Raw genomic sequence first — 23,435 nt, 5'->3', positions numbered from 1 at the left:
TTGTTGTCCAGTTTTAAGGTTTATGAATTCTGCAACCAACAATTTAGTATTAAAGTCGGGTATGGAAGAGCAACGAATGAGTAGTATTGAGAAAGAGGTTCCCTCTTTTGCTGCAGGACAAGAGAGACTTTTTAAGGAAATGCAAGAGATGTTTGCTGCCATGAATGCAAGGTTTGATAACGTTCAGTTAGTCCGAAATCAAGAAATAGTAAAGAGTTCTTTTAACCAAAGTAGAATTAACAACGATCGATTTAATTAAAAAGGATCTACTGGAACTGACTGCTTGCCCAAATTTGTGAAACTTAAATTTCCTCGATATAATGGCACAAATGATCCTATCCAATGGATTTGTAGGGTTGAGTAATTATTTGAATATCACTATATGTTAGACGAGGAGAAAGTGTTATTGGCCTTTTTCAACTTAGATGGAGATGCTCAGTTATGGTATCAACCGCTAAAGGAAAAGACTTTTTTCATAACTTGGGAAAACTTTAAATAAAGTCTACAAAATAGGTACGGTCTTACCCAATTTTAAGATTTTTTTGGTGACTTTATGTCATATCCCATTTTCTAGAGGGATCATGACTGGTGCATGGACACAAACGAGCATAACCCGTTAGGCCCTAGCAAGCCTTTTATCATAACATCATCAAACATTCATCATCACATGCGGAAGCATTATATAACATCCACTAATATACGTAATCATAATACATACATTCATAAAACTCATTACACAATAAAGGAACTTCTTAACTTAATTGCGTAAACTCATGATTTTCATAGGTATATATATATTAACAAGTGCCATTGCCATGGTGCACGAGAACATAAACAGTAAACATTATCAATACCCTTGAGTGTCCATCTAAGCTCTAGAGCCATCATCATAATCTCATACATAACATTATCCATGTAAGATGCCCAACATTGGCAATATCAACATAAACATGTTTATAGTCTGTAAACATAAACATCAAGTAAAGACCGACTTGTCAGCGAAACTTAACAAACCTTTTAAGCACCAAATGGCTGTTAGACATCTACCAAAGAATGAACATTGAACATTGGTATCTGCGACACTAGCTATTATTAAAATGCTATCACTGATCTACAATAAAATAAATGAAAAAAATAACATGTGAGTCATAAAGACTCCGTAAATGGATACAGGAAGGGAACAAGCTAGGGGATAAGGGTATGTTGTAAACATGCACTTATAATCTCATGCCAATTATGATCAGTTTAAACTTAATCTCATGAAACATGGTGTTTAAACACGTTTGAAATAGCATATATGATGTAAACAAGTGTGAATAACCATTAGAAAATCTTTTTACTTTTGAAAAGCTTTCAAACAAGCCAATACATACAATTCTAGAACTCATCTATCGATAGATTTGAAGCAGAATGCTTCTTGTTGCATTCTATATGCTATATATCGATATATGTCCTACATGTATCGCTAGATAGCCTCTAAAACTTTGTTTTTAGGAAAAAAATTTGTATTTTTGCCATTCCTATAGTCCTTTTACCTTTTGGGACTATTTCTACGGCTCAATTCATTTCTCGAACCACATTCTCATGCCAACATAGAGTATAGGTTATAAACATTAATCAAGATGAATCTAACATACAACATATCATAAAGATAACAATCATAATCATTCTATTACATTAAACTCACACATTGCGATGGTACAACCCCCATCAACCTTGGGCTGTCAATGTACAACCCTATTGCACCTTGGGCGTTTATGATGCATCATAGGAGTGAAGTCGTCACTGCACCCCGTGTGAGTGGAATCAATCGCACTCATTAAATTATTATGCTCATAGCATTTAGTATGTGAAATGTCCATCATATACATGCTTAATTATCTCATACGGTATATTAAATTTCACATCATATACACATCTTATGGCATTTCTTTATGCCTACTCTTTCATCATATTGTATGTAAAACGAGCATTTCATACATAATCTCATAGCATTCATCATGCTTCCTTAAATATCTTATGTAGTATATGGAAAACACATCATATACATAAACATAATATCTTCTATGAAAATCATCATGCAAGCCATCATACATTTCATGTCTCAACATATTTAGCATACACCTCATACATTCATGTATTAATCATTAATCATAAATTATATCTTGTATCCACACTAGTCCAAAGATCGGAGTAATGAGTGGACTCAAACATAAGGTGCTTGTCCCCTTTTATTGAAAATTAATACATAATATCATATTTACGTACATAGTAGGTTGAAAACGAATTTTAAAATATTTTCTCATTCACAAATAATTTTTCAGTTTATAAATATTTTCAGAAAATCAAATTCATAATAATCCTCAAATCATGCTTCAACTTGACATATCAAAATAGTTTTGAAAGTAGTGTATCCACTCATCTTATAAGAAGCTCGATCACAACTCTGATTCTATGTAATCCGATGTGTTTTCAAGCATCCCTATCACACAGTATTCATAACAATCAATTTCTAAACTAATAAAATCAAAATAATTAATCTAATAACTTTCAAATCTATTCACTTTTTGACTATAATCACTTTTTCTCTAGAGACTAAGCTAGAAATGCATAAATCATCTAAACTTACCTTAGATGAGCTTAAATGTTGAAGGAAATCACAAAAATTTTAACTATAATTCTCAACAAAAATTTTTGGGCAAAAATAATAAATTTTTAGCATCAAAAGTATGAGCTTTAAAGGTTTTATAGCATAAAAATATTATATTTAGCTTTAAACTTCAAAACTAAGATCAAAATCATCAAAAGCAATTATTTTTCATTAAAAATTGGTTAAAAGGGTTTTAAAGAGGTTTTACCTTTCAAAAAATGGCTGAGGGTTGAGAAATGCTAAGGTATTTGATCATATTTATAGTTTGGGAAGTGAAAATATGCTTTTACCCCTTTTATTTTTGTGAAAACGTTGTCATCTATTAATAGATTGGGGTTATCTATTGATAGATGACCTTTAGAACCTTTTTTAGAAGCTTTCTGATTACCATCTATCAATAAATGGGAGCTATCTATCGATGGATTTGGCCATCTATGGATAGATCTACTCATCTATCCATAGATGTTCTTCAGGGTAGCTTTGATAAACCTTTTCTGGGTTGTATCTATTGATAGATGAAGAACATCTATTGATAGATTGGGTCTAGAAAGTAAAAATAAACCTTAGAAACATGTCCGATTGAACTCTTTTTAACACCAAGCTTTGTAAATCATTTTAATGCATCAAAACATGAATTTTTCTAAGATCAAAACTTATTTTTGATCATTCCAAACACAAAAATCATCTCAAAATACTACACCATGAAATTTCCCATTCACAAAACTAAATTTCAAGTTTTTAAAACACAATTTAACTTGCTTATCTAAGTATTTCAACTTAGCAATTCTCACATTTAGGTGGGGTTTCATACTTTACTAAGGTAAAGCAAACTATATCAGTCAGAGACTATCAAACCTAGTTTGAGAGACTGTTGATTCATGTGAAAGGTTGACTCAAGCTCAACAAGTCAATTGTTTTGTAAGTGGTTTAAAAGAAGACATCCAAGTTGATGTACAAGCTTTCAGACCAAACTCATTGTCGTTGACAATCGGCCTAGCTAGACTGTATGAAGCTCGAAACTATTCTTGATGCCATATGCAACCAGACGCATGTAAGACGGTGGCAACCCAGGTTACAAAGCCAAAGTCAAACTCCAACAAGCAAAGTTAGCACATGACATATTTAGGCTTAAAAATTTAATTGTGTAAAAACATTGGTATTCTATGATTACGTTTTGTTCTAAAGAAAGTTCTATTGTTAATTTTACGTAATAAAATTTTAAAAATTCTCTTAAATGAGAACAAATTAGGTAGTTTTTGAATCAATAGTTTTCGATAGATCTATTAGATAAAATTAATAGCATAATTAATCCTATGAAAACAAAAGTTAATATTAAGGCTTTAATTGAAAAGAAATCATTAAAAGTTAATGCAAGAAAAGTTGAATCACATAAGTGTATGTGGAGTTTAATCTTTACAAATAGATTAGTTATAATAACTATCTAAGATAGCTTTACATGTCACGATCTTATTACAAAGACACTAGACTATTCGTTATATAGAACTTCATTATATAAGTTTATTACATATATGCAATTAGAAGTTAACAAAATCAAAGCCAACCATATCCACAAGTAACAAAATGACTTATTAAACAATTTAAACTTTGTTTAGTGACAAGAAAGAAAGAAAAAAATAAAGATCTAATTTCAATTTTGCTTTAATCATTTATCGAAATAAACAGTTACGAGATTTCAAATCAACAAGCACAGAATTGTTGACTAACCCAACTTTATCTTTTCAATCAATGTTACTTTTGTTATATCCTCCAATTTTGAGTTCATTTTCAAGCTTGTAATATTGTCAACAACCATGCATGTTTGTTTTTTTAACTGAAGCTAAACATTAAGAAATGTTGATTTGAAGGTGTTGCTCTTCTATTTGCAAGACTAAATTTCAAGCATCTATTCAACATATGTAAACAAGATTCTAAATGTAAAAACAAGTCATAATCAAACAAACCATATCAACAAGTACCAAAATATTTATGTATAAATTCAAAAGTAGTGAATTGGTTTTCCTTTAATTCTTTTTTTTTTTAAGTTATGAATATATCTTTATTAAGCTACGTGGAATAAGAATATTCTAACACTAGAACAAAACAATAAGACAAGTCTTTGCACAGTATATCTAGTATGCAGATACATATCATCATCTTCTTGCTAGCTTTACAGAAAAGTAGCTAACAAATATAAAAAACCAAGTGCAAAACATAGGACTTGATGATGATGGATAAAAAACTCAGCAAAACAAAAAAAAGAAAATAAGTAAGACTTACAAGCTTAAGAGATATTCAGATTAAATCATGCATCAAAGTTCATCAGCAGACCAGCTATGAACCTTATCAAGGAACCATATATGCACCAATCAAACCAACCTCCTAACCAGAACCTTTATCATAAAAGTCTAGCTAGCATAACCATAATAAGCCACCTTATACACTATGAAACTGTAAGTTGAATCCCTAGATCCATGTGTGAATATTTGAATATCAAAAGTATCAACTATTTATTGCATACATGTTTGATTTATAGAGATAGCCATTGCTCGCAGCAAAAAAACAGAGAATTCATGGTCAAGGCTAGATCTTCCTCTTTGCACTTCTCTATTATTTATGACGGCTCTTAATGGGAAAATGTTGTTGGTTAGAAGAGCATAAGGGACTTAGCTAGATATATATAATAAACAAAACCCTAGTACAAGCCTCCCCATTAAAGGCGTACTAGGCCAAAGCTTACATAATCGCTAAACCATACTAACTCAATTAGACGTGCAAAATCGATCATTAATTGATCACTTTAATATTTATTCGGCTCTCATTTTTTATTTCACAATAGGACTAAATGATTAGTCTATTTTATTAAACCAAAATTGCCAATTATAAAAGCCCACATAATAGAAAATTCTAATAGAAATAACAGTAAATCGCTTTCTCTACTGACCCTTGCTTTAGCAAGCTTATCTACTATATCATTTGCTGACCTAATAGTATGTTGAATCTCCAAATTTTTCACACCTTTCTTCAAGTGAATAAGCTACAAAACATGTTTTTGAAGTCTCCAGGGAGCAACAAATGGATGTTTGAACCACTTAATCGTTGTTAAAGAATCACTCTCTATAATGAAAGAATGGGAAAATTGCCCACTTAGAAGCCATAAAAATCAAAAGTGCTTTTTTAATAGCGAGTAACTCCACTCTATTAGCATCCCTTACACTAATACTTTTGGTAAATGTGACCATTATTTTACTTTGATCATCCTTAAGTACCCCACCGATACTGGACTCCCCTAGATTACTTCTTACAGCCCCATCAACATTGAATTTGAGTTAACTACGCTTTGGTTTGCTCCACTCCACCTCTTTCCTAGTTTTCTTGCTTTTATTGTCAATTATATTAGCAAGTTGTGGAAATCTAAAAATGTCATCAAATGAAGAACTATCATTATCCAGCTTAGTACTAGCCCACCATGCTACTCTAGCCTTTACAAGCTAAAAAATTTACACTGGATCCTAAACTTTCCCATTAAAAATCACATTATTGTGAAACAACCATATAGACCAAATGATAGAAAAGAATCCCATCTTCCAAACCTTTATTTTGCTTTTATCCACAAAGGTCACATTCCAAGCAGCCAAAAAGTTGAAAGAGTCTCAAAGACTAATCCAATATATACCCCAAATATTGCAGCATGTTGCCTACAACTTCCATGTTTCATCACACCTAAAAACAAAGATGTTTTACCGTTTCTTTTTCGTCAAGACATACAACACAACACGTAGCATCAAAATTAATGCACCATCTCTTCAAAAGTTCCTCCTTAATAGCAACTAACCCACAAATTACTTGCCAACAAAAAATTTCAACCTTAGGAGTTGTTAAACCAACTCACATTATTCTCCATAAATTCCTATTAACTCTATTAAACCTTAAAATATAATTATAGTAAGATTTAGAAGAATATGAGCCATCAACTGAACCTTTCCAAACTAATTTATCACACAAAATATTATCCACACAAATATCACCTATGCAATCAAGTAACCCATGCCATTGCTCATTCTCTCAATCAAAAGTATTTCTTCTCAAATTTATTGACCATGTCTAATTATCGTTGACCCAATTTCCAAATTCACTCACAATACCTAATTTGTTTGTAGCTAGTGCAAAAATTTGAGGAAATGCACTTTCCAATATCACACCCTTTAGCCACTCATCACACAAAAATAACACATTATGTCCTTTACCCACAACGACTCCCATACTTGCAAATAAAAAGTTATAGTAATCCTTAGTGGGGGAAAAGGGAAGGGTTATGTTTCTCCACACTTTTGACACTCTATTACTCTCATTAACACGGGGTAATAGTTTTGAGGGATTTCCTCCATTCTTTTCCTGTATAACTCTCCTCCGTAAACTCTCATTTTCCTCGTTATACCTCCAAATCCCTTTATTAAGTAATGTTTTGTTTTGCACCTTAAGATCCATAATGCCAAGACCCCCATTCCACTTATATCTACAAATAATATCCTAATTCACCTAATAAAGTTTCCTCTTATCCTCCAACCCACCCCAAAGAAAACACCTTTGAAGTTCTTCTAACTTCGCATTCACCCCTTGCAGCATTTTCATTAAAGACATATAATACATAGTAAGCTAGCAAGTACAACTTTAATCAACGTAATACGTCATCCGATTGACAATAAATTAGCTTTCCACCCTACTAGCTTAGACTAACACCTTTCTACAACCAGTTGCCAAGTAACCCTTGAACTTTGTTTAGCACCAAAAGGAAGTTTGAGATAAGTTGAAGGAAAAGTTCCAACTGTACAAGAAGTTAAAGTTGCCCATTCCTTCACTAACTGCTCCTGTACTCCCACCTCAAAAATATTGCTTTTAGCAAGATTAATCTGCAAGCCTAACATCACTTGAAAGCATCGTAAAACCTTTTTGATGTTAAGAATACTGTTAATATTAAGTTTACTGAAATAATTATATCGTTCACATATTGTAAATGTGAGATGCAAAGTGCATTATTCTCAATGCCAATTGCTTTACACAACCCAACCTCCACTACTTTATTCATCATCACATTAAATACTTATACAACAATGTTAAATAGAAAAAAAGACAGTGGGCAGCCTTACCTGAGTCCTCTATTTCGTTTAACATGTCTAGTCAGCGTCCCATTAACCAATATCAATACAGAAGTTTAATTGATGCACCTCATCATCCATTTTCTCCATTTAGTGTCGAACCCCATTTTTCCCATAACGAACTCTAAGAAATCCGAATCCACACTATCATATGCCTTTTCAAAGTCCACATTGAACAAAGCCCCTATCTTTTTATCCTTTTTCATAAGGTCAATCACCTCATTAGCTATGAGAGTGCAATCAAGATTTTGTTGTCCTTTAATGAAACCAAATTGAGTCTTTCCAACCACCTACTCAATAACTCCTTTCAACCTTTGTGTTTGAGACTTAGCGATTATTTTGTATAAATAACTTACCAAGTTGATAGGCCTATAATCATTAAGATGTGTAGGATTTTCCTTCTTAAGAATAAGTGTAACAAAAGAAGAGTTAACCCTATGATTGATCTCACTTGTTCTTTAAAAATTTGTAATAAACTCCATTAAAGCCTTTTTAACCATAACCCACTGATTTTTAAAATTAACTCATAGTATATCCATCTGACCATAAGACCTTATTCCCATTGCTCTCTATAATAATTGCATGAACCTTTTCCTCAGAGAAATCCCTTTCCAAACTCAAAGTTTAATGTTCAGATAATTGCAAAAAATCACATCCAATATCCCTAACCACTAAAGTTCTCGTTTTCCCATACAATTTCTCAAAATGCTTGAAAGTTTTCCTTGGTTTCTCTATCATGGATTCAAAAACATTAATTACCCTTATTTATAAGAATAAACTCATTATCTACTCATATTTTTTCCTTTCATGATCTCTCATAATATAACTAGCACTTGCAAGCTTGAGATAGTCCTTTAGCCATCCATTCCCATTCACTTTATGATAACCAAAAGGGAGTTTAGCACTTGAAAAAAGGTGAGAAAGCCTTTTTAGTTTCCAAGTGAAGATAAGTTTTTGATATTGTAAGCAATAATCATGGGTCGAACCTCTTCATCCTCATGATTCTTTGCCATCCCAAGTCACCCTTATAATTGTCTTTATTAGCCTATTTTCATACTCAACAACTTGGTTCAATTGATCTTTGAACTATTCATAAACAGTCTTCTAATCATCCTCACCTTAAATATCATAAAAAAATTTGGAAAAATTAAGATAGAGAGAAAAAAAAAGGAATAAGGTTCTCATTTTAACTATCAAAAGAAACATATAGGATGCTTCTAATGTAGCAAGATTTTAAGTATAACTATATATAAAAGATAAACAAAATACTAAACTTGTACAAAAAACATAAAACTTTTTAAAATTATTTTATTACATATTGTAATTAGTGTGTAGATACTTGATTTTGGTTAATACCTATTATCTAAAGAATTATTTTATAGCATAATATTATACAAAGAATAATGAGAATAACCATTACAAGTGAAGCACTACTACATGCATAACAACTAAAAAAAAGTGAATTACTACTTCACATGAAATAATTAGAATAAGTGAAGCACTACTCCATGTGGAACAATTAATACAAGTAAAACAACTACTTCGCACAGAATAACCACTTCACACAAATGATAGTAAAAGTAATCCAGAATAAGTGACAGGGTTCATGAGTTACTTTTATCTTGGGATGTTTCGGAGAGTTTGGCTTAGTGGCTTGGATGTGGAGGTAGTTAAGAGATTTCTTTTTTAACTTTTTCCTGAAGTATAAGTGTTTCCCTCTTTTACCTTGTTCCCTTCTACTTGTTCACGTATAACTTCTTCTTTTGTACCTATTCACGTACAGGTTTTCTTTGTTAGCTTCTACTTGAAAATAAGTTTTATTACATCTAATTACTTCAACAGTTACATAATGGGTTTCTAACCGTTACTCAACATTAACTTTCAATAACGGTTACCTAACATTAAAGCTCTCCTTAATAATATCATTTATTACGTGCATTAAAGCTTTTTCTTGTAACCATTACTTTTGGCACTATACATAGAGCCTTCACAATTCATTGGGTGAGTTTCACTTTTCGAAACTACCTTACTCTCACTCATAGTTTCTTTTTCTAGCCCTCTTACGTATTGTTTACCTATTCTCTTCTTGTTCTCTTCCACTTACCATAACACTCAGTACTTAAGGAGTTGCTCCGATCTTTCTCTCCGTCGTCTTCGGTACGTTACTTACTTGTTTGCAATGCTTCCACTTCCTATCCCTAGAACCCCTTTACATATTATAATTAGTGTAAGCTAAACCTTAAATGGTTAATATGAATTCAATTGCATTTTATTGAATTTAGGAACTTTTAGAGAGTATCTATTGAAAATAGAATGCATTTGTAAGAAGAACATAGTTGAATAAATGTGACAAATTCGACCATTTTAGTATTAAGTTTGAGTTATTGCGGATTTGAATTGGATTAGTCTTGAGTTCAAATCATTTCTAATATGAATTTTTTCGGATTAGGATTATTTCAGATTTGGGTACCTCTCTAATTAAAATTATTACTTTCTCCATTTTGGTTACATAATTCATTTTTTAAAATTTTAGTGATGAGGGAGATTTCTCTTGCTATCATCACCTTCATGTGGATTTGTCCCTGTGATTAGAGTTTTCATTCCGGGCACCTTCATTTTAATGTTTAAATATGGAATTAAGGCCAAATTTTCCAAATATTGTTCTATGAGTCAATATTGAATTTTTACCGCTATATTTTAATTTTAAAAGATTTTGTCAATATACTTTCAATTTTTTATTTTTGAGCAAAGAGTAACTAATTGATGAAAATGTGACACTTACATTAATAGAATATCAAGTGAAATATTTTAATTCTATTACTTTTTGTCTTAAAATTAATGAACTTGAAAGTATAGTGATAAAATTTAATAAAATTGAAATACTATGACAATTTTCTTTTGAAAAGCAAAATACTATGACAATTCAATCTTGAATCATCATATAATGACAAATTTGACTTTAATCCCTTAAATTATTTACACAAGGTATTTGACTATGGTTATAGTTACGTTTGTAAGAGTTTACTATGTTAGATATCGGAATGTATTCTTGAATCGTTGCATAATAGTTTATATTTTTTTAGGTTGAGTGTTTTCTTCCTCTTTTTTTTTTTCTCCTTTTTGGATAAATGATCATGTCTATCTTAAGATATGTTGTCACTTGGCATGCATCTACATACTAAACGCAATTACTTAAAAATCTTAGTTTAAATCCGTTTTTCTTATAAAAAAAAAAAGGAATTGATACTTGATTTATAGAAAAAAGTTTACATCATGAGCAAATGTTGTCAAATTTAATTTATTATGAGGTTGTCATTTTAAATTGATAATAATTGAAGATACTTATGTTATATTAAAAGATCTAGAGTATTTAAATTTAATTAACTAGTTACTTCATATTTATATATCACAACTTCGGCACTCCTCGTAATAATAATATGTAAGGATAACAAATTTATTGTATACTTCCGAGTTAGAGAGAGCATGCTGTTATCGTATGGGAAGGACCTTAGAACTAACTATGACAAACCTACCTTGTAAAAATCACCTGATTAATAAGGCGAAGTTTTTTTAAAAAAAAAAATTAATAAGGTGAAACTACATTTTTACTATGTGAATTTTATTATAAAATATTTAATTTAAAATTAATTGATGATAAACAAAAAAAATTATTATATATTATATATAATGATATTCCAAATTTGAATCTCACATTCGTATTCGTATAGAGGTAAAAGATTTAATAGATATTGTACTTTGGATTATGAGAAGTTCATAACGAGAGATAAAATTTACTCTTAAAATAAATAACCCCTTCAATTCTTAAATTTATTGGATATGACTATTTATTATTATAAAAAAATTCCACAATAATTGGGCCTACACGAAGGGCTAAATTAAAACAAGCCATGAATTACATGGTCAGGAATGATTGGAATTTGGACAAGGAGTCTTCCGGCCAAAATTCGTGAATGGGACTAGGGAAGATTGTTGCCAAGCCATCTGCAAGGGAAAATGAGAATATATATATATGGAAGGGAAGCATCGAAACAAGTGACAAGAAAGAGTGGTCAACTCATGGGGCGGGCTAAATTGGCATAACGTCCCTCCGGAGCTTTAAGGGGCAATTTCCTTAGCTAACGTCCAACTAAGATAAAAGCAAGAAGAAACAATGCCCGTTTTGTTTATATCCTTTTCAGGTACAATGTTGCTTTAATACTTCACTCTTGTCTTCTTCTTTCGATAGGTTTTATTTAATTTTTCATCTAATGCTTATCTGTTTATTACCTAATAATTTTGAACAATCTTTTTTATTTTGTTTGAGTGATACATGTGATGACGATTTGAGAGCATCGAATCCTTGTCATTTTTCATCTAGCTAGCTAAGCCCCTTAAGAAAATGACATTAAAACTACAGTTTTTTCCTTGACTTGTATATATAGTTCAAGTAATAAAAATGAATATATTTGAGACGAGGAATAAATATTAATTTGGATTAACCTCCATTTTGTTGCTTAGCATTAGACCAAACAATGAAAAGAACTAGCTAATTACAGGGCCCCTTTCAGAAGTAAAAGAGAACAATTACCTTCTCTGAAAAGGGAAAAAGAAACAAAAGGAGAACTAGAAATTGAATATGAATATGATACTGAGTGGCTGGCTTAGATATATTGGTAGGATTTTTTTTATTATTTTTATGGAAATCTTTGCTAGACAGCCTTTCCAAAGGAAAAAGGTACTTCTTATTAATTTAAATTATGAAGTTCTCTCATGTTAATTACTTTATCAGAAAAAAAAAAAGGTTTTACATATATACAAATCACAAAACGACTTTCAAAAAGCTTATAAAAGTAGATAACAAATTAGACAATGTATATGGCCAAGCTACAAATGGCCATAGGATCGCATATATACAACTGGCCAAGATGCGTTCTCATTCGGCATTGGGAGCAAATTTGGTACGCCAAATCAACAAAGGCCTGCTAAAACGATTTCCGGTTCATTCAAAGACCCAAATACTGTTTATCTCGCCCTGCGCTTCCTTCGCCCAACGTCACAGATACGGTAGAAAAGAAGGAAGGTGGTTAAGGGTGCTTTAAAATTTAAATATAATAATTGAATTATTTAATTAAATATAAAAATAATTATTTATGAGACAATTAAAAAAAAATTGAAATGAACTGGTTCTCTGGTTTTCCACGTACCTAATTGTAGTGTCAACATGTTAAAATAGTAATCAGCTAATGAATTTGTTTATGGTTCTAACACTGCCCCAGTGAACAAGGGATTTTTTACATTTTTTGTCCTTCCAAAATATTAGGTCAATATGATAGTACAAGTTTTGTTTTATTTTTTTAAAGTGGAAAAAGTTGAAAGTACAACTTAAAATTATGGTACTAATTTCTATACGTGGAAGGTTGAGGAGGCCATGTACTAGAAAGGAGGAAGAGAACAATATTATCCAGGCATACGGTACCTACATTCACAAAGATCCTCAAAAAGTGTTGAAGCTTTTCAATCCCTTTGAATTCGCATCTGATTAAGACATGGAACATGGTTCTTAACTCTCAAGTGGCCTCGCCTAATGTTCCCTTTGTCTTAATCCTTGTCTCCATCAAACGGTGTACACTACTCCAAAGAAATTTGAATTGTAATTGTCAACATGGAAACATACTTGTTCTTCATTTTTGTCCTTTTTGGCCTTTTCACATCCCATGTATAAATTGCAAATAAGCAAAGAAACTATTTACACAATTTTTTTTTTACTTTTTTCTATTGTATATGTAATTTTAATCTGCGTAATGAGAAGTGGCCTCCTCTCAATTTTATCCTATAAATTTAATCACTTTCGATTCATATGGGCAAAGTTTGTGCACTTTTTGGTTAGATTGTCATGTCTAGTGCGGGTATAGTTATTCTTTTGTCATCAACAGGAAACTAAAAATTAACCGAGGAGTCGAGCTTTTTGCCGTCAGATCTTGAAGCCTGAACGCATTTGATTTTAAGCACGTCTTCTGATAATGACGTGCAGGAAAGCACAAGAAAAATTAAAAAATAAAAAAATTTTAAATAAGCAGAGTAATTAATTAATATAATATATATAGTGCTAATGATTGTTACTATTTATTAAGTACTATTAATAATTCCATCCTAATCCGGAATATAGCAGGATGAGTTGTACGGGGCTTCCCATGCAGAAATGATGGTTTAATCTATCGTTAGTAGTGCTTTGCTGCCTTGGATGCACTCTAATAAAATTGCCAGCTTATATCCTTTTCTTATTTTCGTTTTGTTGTTTTTTTTCCTTGTTCGGATGTAAGGGGGGCGACTGGGTAAGTTTACCATTTCCATTTTTTTTTATTCTTTAAAAATTTGAGGGGATTTGTTGTGCCTTTTCTTCTTTCTTTGTTTTCTATACATATCTTGATTCAACAATCCAAAATTCAAATGCTAAATATCTCAATCCAACAAAATTTCAACGTCAAGTATGAGGTAGATGACATTGTGCTTAGTTTACCTTTTGACTCTTTTGGTGAATCATGAAACATGAAATGTTGAGAATGATTCTATGAAGTGATGGTAGCATGTAATCAGATAGAACAGTTCTGTCCTAATATAGTGGAGATACATATACAGATATATATATAGAGTACAACCCTATATAAGGTTTAGGTTAATCTTCCACATTTATTGGCTAGAATCCTGCCTTTTACCTTTGAAATTAAATATTGATTTGATATATGCTTAGGCCTTAATCGCCTTTCAATTATCAAAATTTTGCTTCTGTGAAAATCAGTTTATCTTATAAGCACATGGTTATTTTTTTTTTTTTTGAACGTGTTTCTCCGAATCTTACGGTGCGAATCCAATGTGCTTTTAGATATAAGTATGATAGTACTCCATGAACCTTTTTCTGGTAATTTCGAGATACCCCACTTTGCAAGATGCAAATGTTGTGGGAAGGGAGAAGAATAATGCTCTTTGAAGAGAAAAGAAATATGTTGTTCTACTATTTTATTTTGCATAATCTTTTTGGGTGGCTGAAGGGATTTCCATGGTATCCATGGCAGGAATAATTACGGGTCTGCTAATTTTGAATTTATGCCAAGTATCTTATTTATTAGGCCATAGATGCCTTTGTTGAAACCCATAGTTCTTTGATGTTCCCTTCGATCTTTTAAGACCTGTTTTCTTTGGCTTTTGTCTCATTTGTTCTTTTGGTGACCGAAAGATTGAATCATATTTTACATTGTCGATGAGTTTTTCAAACGAGGACAAAAATGTTATTAATTTATTTTATTATTCTGGAAATGGGGGGTTTTTTTTTTTCTTTTCTTTTGGGGGGTGGGCTTTGGTCGTGCCAATAGATCAATGTTCATTCCTATCCATTTTAGGAATAATTAAAGACTTTTGCATATACTACTTTTTATATTTATATTCATATCTTAAACCTCAAGTCTTGAGGAATAAAAATCAGAATTTTTCTACCATACATCTGAATTCAACACTGCCATGGTTCTCCATCTTATCTGCATCTCCTTTTCTTTGATCTTTGCGCGTATTCTGCGTGGCTTTTAATCTTTTAAGTGATTCAAAATAGAATGAAAATTAGATACTCCTTCTGATGCTAGCCAAGAAAATTGAACAGCAAATTCAGAAGTTTGCATATCTGCTAGCTGTTCTTGTTAGGATTGTAGATTACTTCGTTTGTAAATGAACAGTCGGAAGATTGATTGCCAAGAACATTTAGAGCAGAACCTTGGATTCAGTAGCGTCTGCAATTTTGAATATGTTAATCATGATGGATTTCAAGAGCCTTGGAACATGGGAATCCGGATTCAGGCACCTGCCATGGAGGAAGGGCCACAGCAGGAAAACCCAGGAGCTGCTAAAACATCCAATACAATTATGAGTGGTTTTCTGTCTCCAGCATCTGCTTTTTATGCAACTGAAAGATGCATGGGGTTTTCCGAATACGGGTGTCAAGGGGATAGATCTTCTTACACCTCCCAATACAACAAGAGCTGCAATTCTCATTTACCTTCATTTCATGCTTCAGGGGATAACTTTTCCATTGAATCAGTTGCTCAAGATGAAACCAACTATGAACTGAGAAATACATTTGAGTCACTAGTGAAGTCCCAAATTTATTGCAATCAATACCAGAAGTCCTCTGAAAAGTCCTATAAGATTCCATGCTGCAATTCACTAGGGAGCCAGGTTTCCCCTCATGATCAAAGTAACTTTCTTGGAAACAATGCTGTCACTGTTGGGAGTCACTATTCGGTTCCTTTCCGAGGAAATCAGGATGAAAGAGTAAGTTTCTTTTTTTTTTTTTTGGTTCTCTCTTTTTGTAGCTGAAATTAACTTTCTTGTTATTTTCATATGTATTCTAATGTTACTCTTTGTCGAAAAAGTTGTGTTAATTGTGGCTGGCTGTTGCCGCGCAGGCTTGCTGCAATTCATATAGTTCTCCGCTTGCACAGCTAAGCATCTTTCAGCAAGGGAAGCAGTCTTCAAATTGTTCTTCTGGAACCTTTTCTGTTTCTTCTGGTAACTCTGTTTCGACGGGGGCAGCACTTGCTAGTAAAACCAGAATAAGGTGGACACAGGATCTTCATGACAAGTTTGTGGAGTGTGTCAAACGCCTTGGGGGCGCTGAGAGTAAGTAATTGTATGATTTTAACTTTATCAAAGCTTGAGAAACCATTCTGCAAGCATTTTAGTTAGTTATTACTTTGATCAAACAGAGGCAACCCCAAAGGCAATTCTCAAACTGATGGATACAGAAGGATTGACCATCTTTCATGTCAAAAGCCATTTGCAGGTATTAATGCAATTTTAAGTTTTTTGTCTGTTGGTTATATTTCTTGTGGCAAAATGCTAATATCCAAATTTGTTTCCTTCTGATTTCTGTCTTGTAGAAATATCGTATCGCAAAATACATGCCAGACTCTGCTGAAGGTATACCTTGATAGTTGCTGCAATGACTGCTCCTCTTTTCTTCTTCTTTGCTAGACAACAAGTGAGATTACTGATTAATTCCTCTGCTTCCTAGCTGCAACTATTAGGCAAGCTCTGCAAATATAAATTTTGCTTGGCTTATTCGTCCTTATTGCATACAACTTCAGAGAATCTGATATATGGATATTAATTACTGTAGCCAATCAGGAGAATTTTTTGCTATTCTTTGTTGATTGTTTCTTAGGGAAGGCATGCAATGTTCACAGGCCAGCAATTTTTGCTTTGGATAATTATATGAGCTCGCCCGAAGTTCGTCCACAAACAATCTCATCTCATCTCATCAATATCTTTTCTTGTTGCAGGCAAATCAGATAAAAGAAGTAGTACAAGTGATGTAACTCAATTGGATGTCAAAACGTAAACTTTTTAATGCATCCATCTTATTCTACCGGAATACATTTTCATTTTTGAAATAATTCACTACCGAAATTGTTTTGCTGTTCCGTTAATTTTACACTGCAATTTAATCAAAATTTTCAATCTGTCTTGCAGTGGGTTGCACCTCACAGAGGCATTGCAACTTCAGTTAGATGTGCAGAGGCGTCTTCATGAACAATTAGAGGTACGGGAATAATCTTTGATTTTATCTCATTTTCATTAATCTTGCCAGGTTTCTGTCTGTCCGGTACGCATTAACTTATATAAAAACAGCCGAGTGTTGAACTTTTAGAACAGATATTCAATCCAATTTACCAAACTCTAATACTCCCTTTCACGTCTGTAAATTACAAATTTATCACATGACATGAATGGCAGAAAAAATAACAATGATGGGCAACACCTACTCTAATACCATATTAAATTTTGGATTGAAATCCAATTTAAACCAATCGGGTGATAGATAGAGAAATACTTTTTATATTTATATGTCCATCCAGTGTATTCCCAATTTTACTAATGTGAGACTATCACCTCTTTAATACTTGTACCGGAACAAATATTAACCCTTTTGTTGTTATCTTCTTTATGATAAGTTATTACGTGATAAATCTGTTGTCTTTACATTTGAGAAGAGTATTAGAATGATAATAAAGAAATCTCATATCGATTAAGTTTAAGGTATCATGTGCATAAAAAAAATAATAAAGATCAATTCATCCTATTTTTTTAATTGATTTTAAATTAAATACTTGTGTTAAAAATTCAATTAACAAAACCATAGCAAGGGTTTCTGACTTAATTCCTGCTAGACCAGCATAATTCATAAGCAACAAATATTTGTCATTGACTAATTTTTCCATTTTTTTCCTTGCCCAGATTCAGCGAAATTTACAGTTGCGAATTGAAGAACAAGGAAGGCAGCTGAAGATGATGATTGACCAGCAACAAAAAACAAACGAAAGCCTCCTAAAAAAACAAGATTTGGATATCACACCCTTTGATCATGATCCATCATTTAGCCTCGAAGACGTGGAGGTCTCTATTGCAGAAAATTCAGGAGATGCTCACTTCCCATCCAAGATAAGTTAGATTATCTCCAAAGTTCATCTCAGAAAAGGCCCTGTACAAAAACACAAGCCTTCATGGCATGTCAAACAAATTAAGCCCACCACTTCCTTTCTGCAGAATCCAGAACAAGCTTGTAAACAAATGAATGCAACTAAAACATACAAATTCAAATGAGTTTCACTCATGAATCGTGCCTTGAAGAGCTTGAACATGTTTTTGTGTATTCAACTACTTATGCACATCAAGCTCTTACGGAGAACTATGAGAATTTTAAGTGCCATAGGGTAGGCCATGGAATTCTTTTTTGCTTCTTCTTTGTGATAGCTTGCTTTCAGTCAAATTCAATACCTTATATGTGAGAAAGTTAGACAATGACTGTGCTCATTTTCTGTTTTTTTTTTATTTGACATTAATTCATAAATATAGAGATGGAAAAATTAAGCAAAGTGTTGTTTATTTCTCTCCTTTATTACTTTTTAGGTAAAATATAAATTAAAATTCCCTGAAATTTGGTCAAAGTAAAGGACATAATGGTATTGAAAAGTAACGGAAACACGCCAAACTTTACATGTCAAAGGTGTCAAATGGACGGGTCGTAAATGGGTTGAATAATAATATTATCAACTGCAAATGCATCTACGACATATTTAATTTGTACAATGTTTGGCCCAACCCGTTCATTATTTATTTATACTTCCATGTGTAACACATGCTAACATGCCTTTTTGAGGCTTCACACGTATTGCTGCTGGAAAACAGGCTTCACCTAGAAATGGATATGGACGACCCTTTTGTTCAGGGGTGGAGGGTAGTTAAGGCTCCCAAAATTTTTAAAATATTTTGTTTATTATATATTTTTAATCAATGATGAAAGATAATATATTTATTAGCATCATGATTCCCTCAAAATTTTTAATGTTTTAATTATTAAATATATTTTAATTCTCTTCAAAATAATTTTTTATTTAATAATAATAAAATGACGCTGTTCAACTTTATCTTAATTCTTACACTTTGAGCATTTAGCTCATTGTTGGTGTATGATCTCCTTACCTAAAGAATAGGGTTTAAATCTCTCTTCTCCTAATTATATATATATATATATATATATATATATATATATATAAACTTTATTCTAATTCTTAGGTTTCTCTACATTTTTTTCTGTCCCTTCTTTTTCTCTTTTTATTCTTTTATCCATTTATTTATTTTTTTAAAAGCATTCGATCAAATTTCATTATTTAATGGATGTGTACTAAAGTTGTCTTATTTTGATAGTATTGTAGCAAAAATATATAGGACTAGGGGTGTGCAAATATTTTGGTTAGTTTGGTTTTGGATATCTAATAACCGAATTAATATTTAAAAATAATTAAAATCGAACCTAATTTAACAAATAACCAAACTAACTAAAATTGAACTAATTCAGTTAGTTTGGTTCGATTTTTAAAAACCGAACTTGGAAAATTTTTTATTTTTTTGTTTATATATATTTATTTATGCTATATTTTTTTTATAAATCAAAACTACAAAAAATTAAAAATGATAATAAAAAATTATAATAAACAAATAGATACTCATAAAAACAACAACAAATAATTAAAAACATAGATAAAAACAACAATAAATAGTCTTGAGCAAATAACAATAAATCATTAACAGTATTCAACAATGGATAAAAACAATAACAAATAGTCTTCAACAAATAACAACAAATCATTAATAGTCTCCAACAATGGATAAAAATAATAACAAATAGTCTTGAACAAAAAAAATCTTCAAAGATTACTTCCTCCCTAGATGCCTCTTGATGCCATTAACAACTTAGCAGAAACACAGGTTGTACCCTTAAAAGTTGAAAAAAATTAAAAAAAAAAACCATTAGTTTCAAATAGATTTTAAAAAAAAGTAAGTTAGAACGTATTAAATATTTTATAAATTCAAATAGACATTAGATAACATTAGTACATTACTTGATTATCTCAAAGATTATCAAGTACATTGTCCATTGCAATTTTTGACAACTCTAAAATACATAAATAAGAAAGTAAAAAATATATAAAATAATAACATATCAACAATTGAAACAACAAAAATGAAATGATGATATAAATAAAATACTTACCTTCATCAACTTTCTCAAGCTATGCCAAATCATTCTCAGTGTCATTAAAATAATCGAAAGATCCATGTAGCCAATCTTGAGCACAAATAAGGACTTGCACCATCTTAGACATTAAAGAACTCTTAGATGCATCAAGAACATGACTATTGGTGCTAAAAGCTGATTCTGAAACAACTGTGGATGGAGGAATCACTAATACATCACGAGCTAGTAGGGCAAGAGTAGGATACCTATAACTATTGAGTTTCCACTAAATGAGAATATCAAAGTCATTGCCAACAGTTGCATTAGGCTCATTTAAACTCAAATACTTTTCCAATTCTAATTTGTTTTCTTCCTTATCAATGACAATCTTATATCTCTTAAATTAATTCAAAAGAGTAACACTAGCACTAGAGTCGATATCATCATCCAATTCTGTAATTTGGCTCACTTGGGATTGGTTATTGTCACCAACTTTCTCAAGAGGAGGTTGTACCTTTGTTTGGTATTCAGCAAGCAACTCTTCCATTGTTTTTTTCAAACTCACACAAATCGATGAAAGTTGCTCATTCGATTGCATTTTCCTTAAACAAAACTCCACAAATACAAGTTTCTTCCTTGGATCAAGAATAGAGGCAACATAGAGTAGCTTATTCATTTTTTTCTATATTTCCCTAATACTTATCAAATTTCTCTTACATTCACTTTGCCATTTTTTGCAACTCAACATCAAGATGTCTTTACTTATCTCTCAAAATGCAATAAAAACCACAAATATCATCAAGAAAAGTATTAATAGTGGCATAAGAAGTACTTGAAACTTTTACTATGAGTGTATAAACATGTTTCAAGAAAATATTCAACTTCCTAACATTTTCCCAATTCTCATGTTCAGGTATCCCATCTCCCATCAACAAATTAGTTCTCTATTGAGAATCGGCTTCCTCAAAGAAATTAAAGGCTCCTTTAAACTTTTAAGCTGCTTTTAACATCTAGTAAGCGGAATTCCATCTGATACTAACATCCAAACACAACAAATACTTTGATTGAATATTTGGAGACTCAACACATTCTTTAAACTTTGCTAACCTAGTAGGTGACTGTCTAACGTATCTAACTACCCCTTTAATACAAGCAATTGAATCATTCATTTCCTTCAATCCATTAGTGACAATGAGATTAATGATATGTGCAATGCATCTCATATGTAAAAATTTGCTTTCTAAAAAACTATTTCTTGATAAGTTTAATTTTTTCTTTATATGTGCTATTGCAACATTATTTTTTCTTTATATGTGCTATTGCAACATTATTGGAACTAGAATTATCAACAGTAATAGTGAAAACCTTAGTAATCCCCTAATCACACAGATATTTATCAATCATTTTCCTAATGGCCTCACCTTTGTGACTATAAATGGGACAAAAGTTTAAAAATTTTTTGTGTAATTTCCAATCATTGTCTATAAAGTGAGTCATAAGACACATATAATTCTCTTTTTGAATTGATATCTATGTGTTTGTGATCAGAGAAACTCTAAAAGAAGATGTTCTCAATATATGCTTGAAATGGTTTTTTCCATCAACAAAAAGGTTATAGCAATCTCTAGCAATAGTCCATCGTGATGGCACAATAATTTAGGCTATGAAGTTGATACAAATTCCTTAAATCCTTCCCCTTCTACTAATCTAAAAGGCAACTCATCTTTGATGATCATCTTAGCTGGAGACTTTCTAATGGCTTCTTGACTAAATTTTTACGTTCCTATTGACCCATTGCTCGATTGAAAAGGTAACTCAGTTTGAGCAGAATCATTAGTCGAACTAGGAAACTTTTTGCAAGAATTCATGTGATTCATTAATGAAGTTGTGCCATTATATTTAGTATTAACAGAAAGTACCTTAACACAATAACTACTTCTAGCTTTATGTTCACCTTGATCATTGACGAATCTAGTGAAGAGTTTGTAAACTTCAAACCTTGATAGTAGTGTTTTCCTTTCCTTAGAATTGACAGCATCACTTTCATTGGTGGAGATTATAGTTTGTTGTGTAGGTAGTGATGGTGACGATGACGGCATGCCAATAGGCATAGGCGGCGTAACAGCATCACTAGGAGTAGAAGTTGGATTATCGATTTGACTTGCTATTGAAATCTTTAATCTGTCACTCAAAATGAATTAATTGATTAGCAAAAAAATAATTCAAGAATCTATTAAAGAATCTGTCACTAATAGCATGTATTAAAAAAATATTAGCAAATATAATCATTCAATATAATCATTCATATGTGCATGACTCACTATAAATGGGTCATTATCCCATCATTTTCAAACTCAGAACTCATAAGAATTTGACATATGTCTAAACTAATAAATTTCATTCTTCTTTCTTTATACAAAGGAGGCAAAACGTAAAGAAAAGGAAATTAGTGAATAAATTAGTTTATTAGTGAATAAACTAATAAATTAGTGAATAATTTTATATATATTATCGAAAAATAAATGTTGTCTGCTTACATTTCCTTTATTCTTTACCTTTGTTATCACACTTGGATAGAATTTTGTTTTTTTTTTTTGGAAAGCTAGATGATAATTTAAGGAAAAAAGAGAATAAATAAATAGTATAGATGATAGTATAGAACAAAATCAGCAGAAGAACAAAGACAATCAAAGCAATCACAACCAAGCAATAAAGAGATCTTTATCTTTGCCATCACCTTGTCTTGGCTACTATAAAAAGGTATTGAGCTATCCATATGTGTCTTGTATAAAATGGTAAAAGTGGAAAGAGGAAAGTGTCTAAGAGTGCAAGAGTGGCAAGGAATACTAATTTGCCTTGTGTCTTGTATTTGTTTTGCTTCATATCTTGCAAAAGGTTGTTGTCTTTAAATACTGATGATTCTTTTCTTATAAGATGCTTTTGCTTAAGTATGTGGAAAATTCTATATGTTCTAACATTATATATATAATATTAAAAATTAATTGGAAAAAGGATTTTTCTTTTTATTTTTCTATAATTTCCCCTTGAGATCTCAATTTCTAATAACTAT

The 23,435-nt window shown here is 31.5% G+C and overlaps 1 protein-coding gene across 1 annotated transcript; it reads left to right on the top strand.

The window, feature by feature from the left end:
- The first annotated feature begins 15,145 nt into the window (after positions 1–15,145).
- On the top strand, positions 15,146–18,648 carry LOC18599089 (myb-like HTH transcriptional regulator family protein). Its single transcript, XM_007028905.3, has 7 exons — positions 15,146–16,119; positions 16,254–16,467; positions 16,554–16,630; positions 16,728–16,767; positions 17,130–17,184; positions 17,320–17,389; positions 18,085–18,648. The coding sequence occupies exons 1-7, from the start codon at positions 15,517–15,519 to the stop codon at positions 18,295–18,297; spliced, it is 1,272 nt and encodes a 423-aa protein (XP_007028967.3). The 5' UTR covers positions 15,146–15,516; the 3' UTR covers positions 18,298–18,648.
- Positions 18,649–23,435: the final 4,787 nt, after the last annotated feature.

Source organism: Theobroma cacao, chromosome 5 (genome assembly GCF_053813885.1).
Source record: "Theobroma cacao isolate CCN51 chromosome 5, ASM5381388v1, whole genome shotgun sequence".
Taxonomy (NCBI): Eukaryota; Viridiplantae; Streptophyta; class Magnoliopsida; order Malvales; family Malvaceae; genus Theobroma; species Theobroma cacao.
This window is presented reverse-complemented; position numbering and strand designations above follow the sequence as displayed.

Bases quoted from the DNA above. Each gene is read 5' to 3' on its own strand.
- LOC18599089 (XM_007028905.3), top strand. From the start codon at position 15,517: ATGAACAGTCGGAAGATTGATTGCCAAGAACATTTAGAGCAGAACCTT. The intron at 16,468-16,553 runs GTAAGTAATTGT...TTGATCAAACAG, and splicing joins ACGCCTTGGGGGCGCTGAGA to AGGCAACCCCAAAGGCAATT. The intron at 17,390-18,084 runs GTACGGGAATAA...TTCCTTGCCCAG, and splicing joins GTCTTCATGAACAATTAGAG to ATTCAGCGAAATTTACAGTT.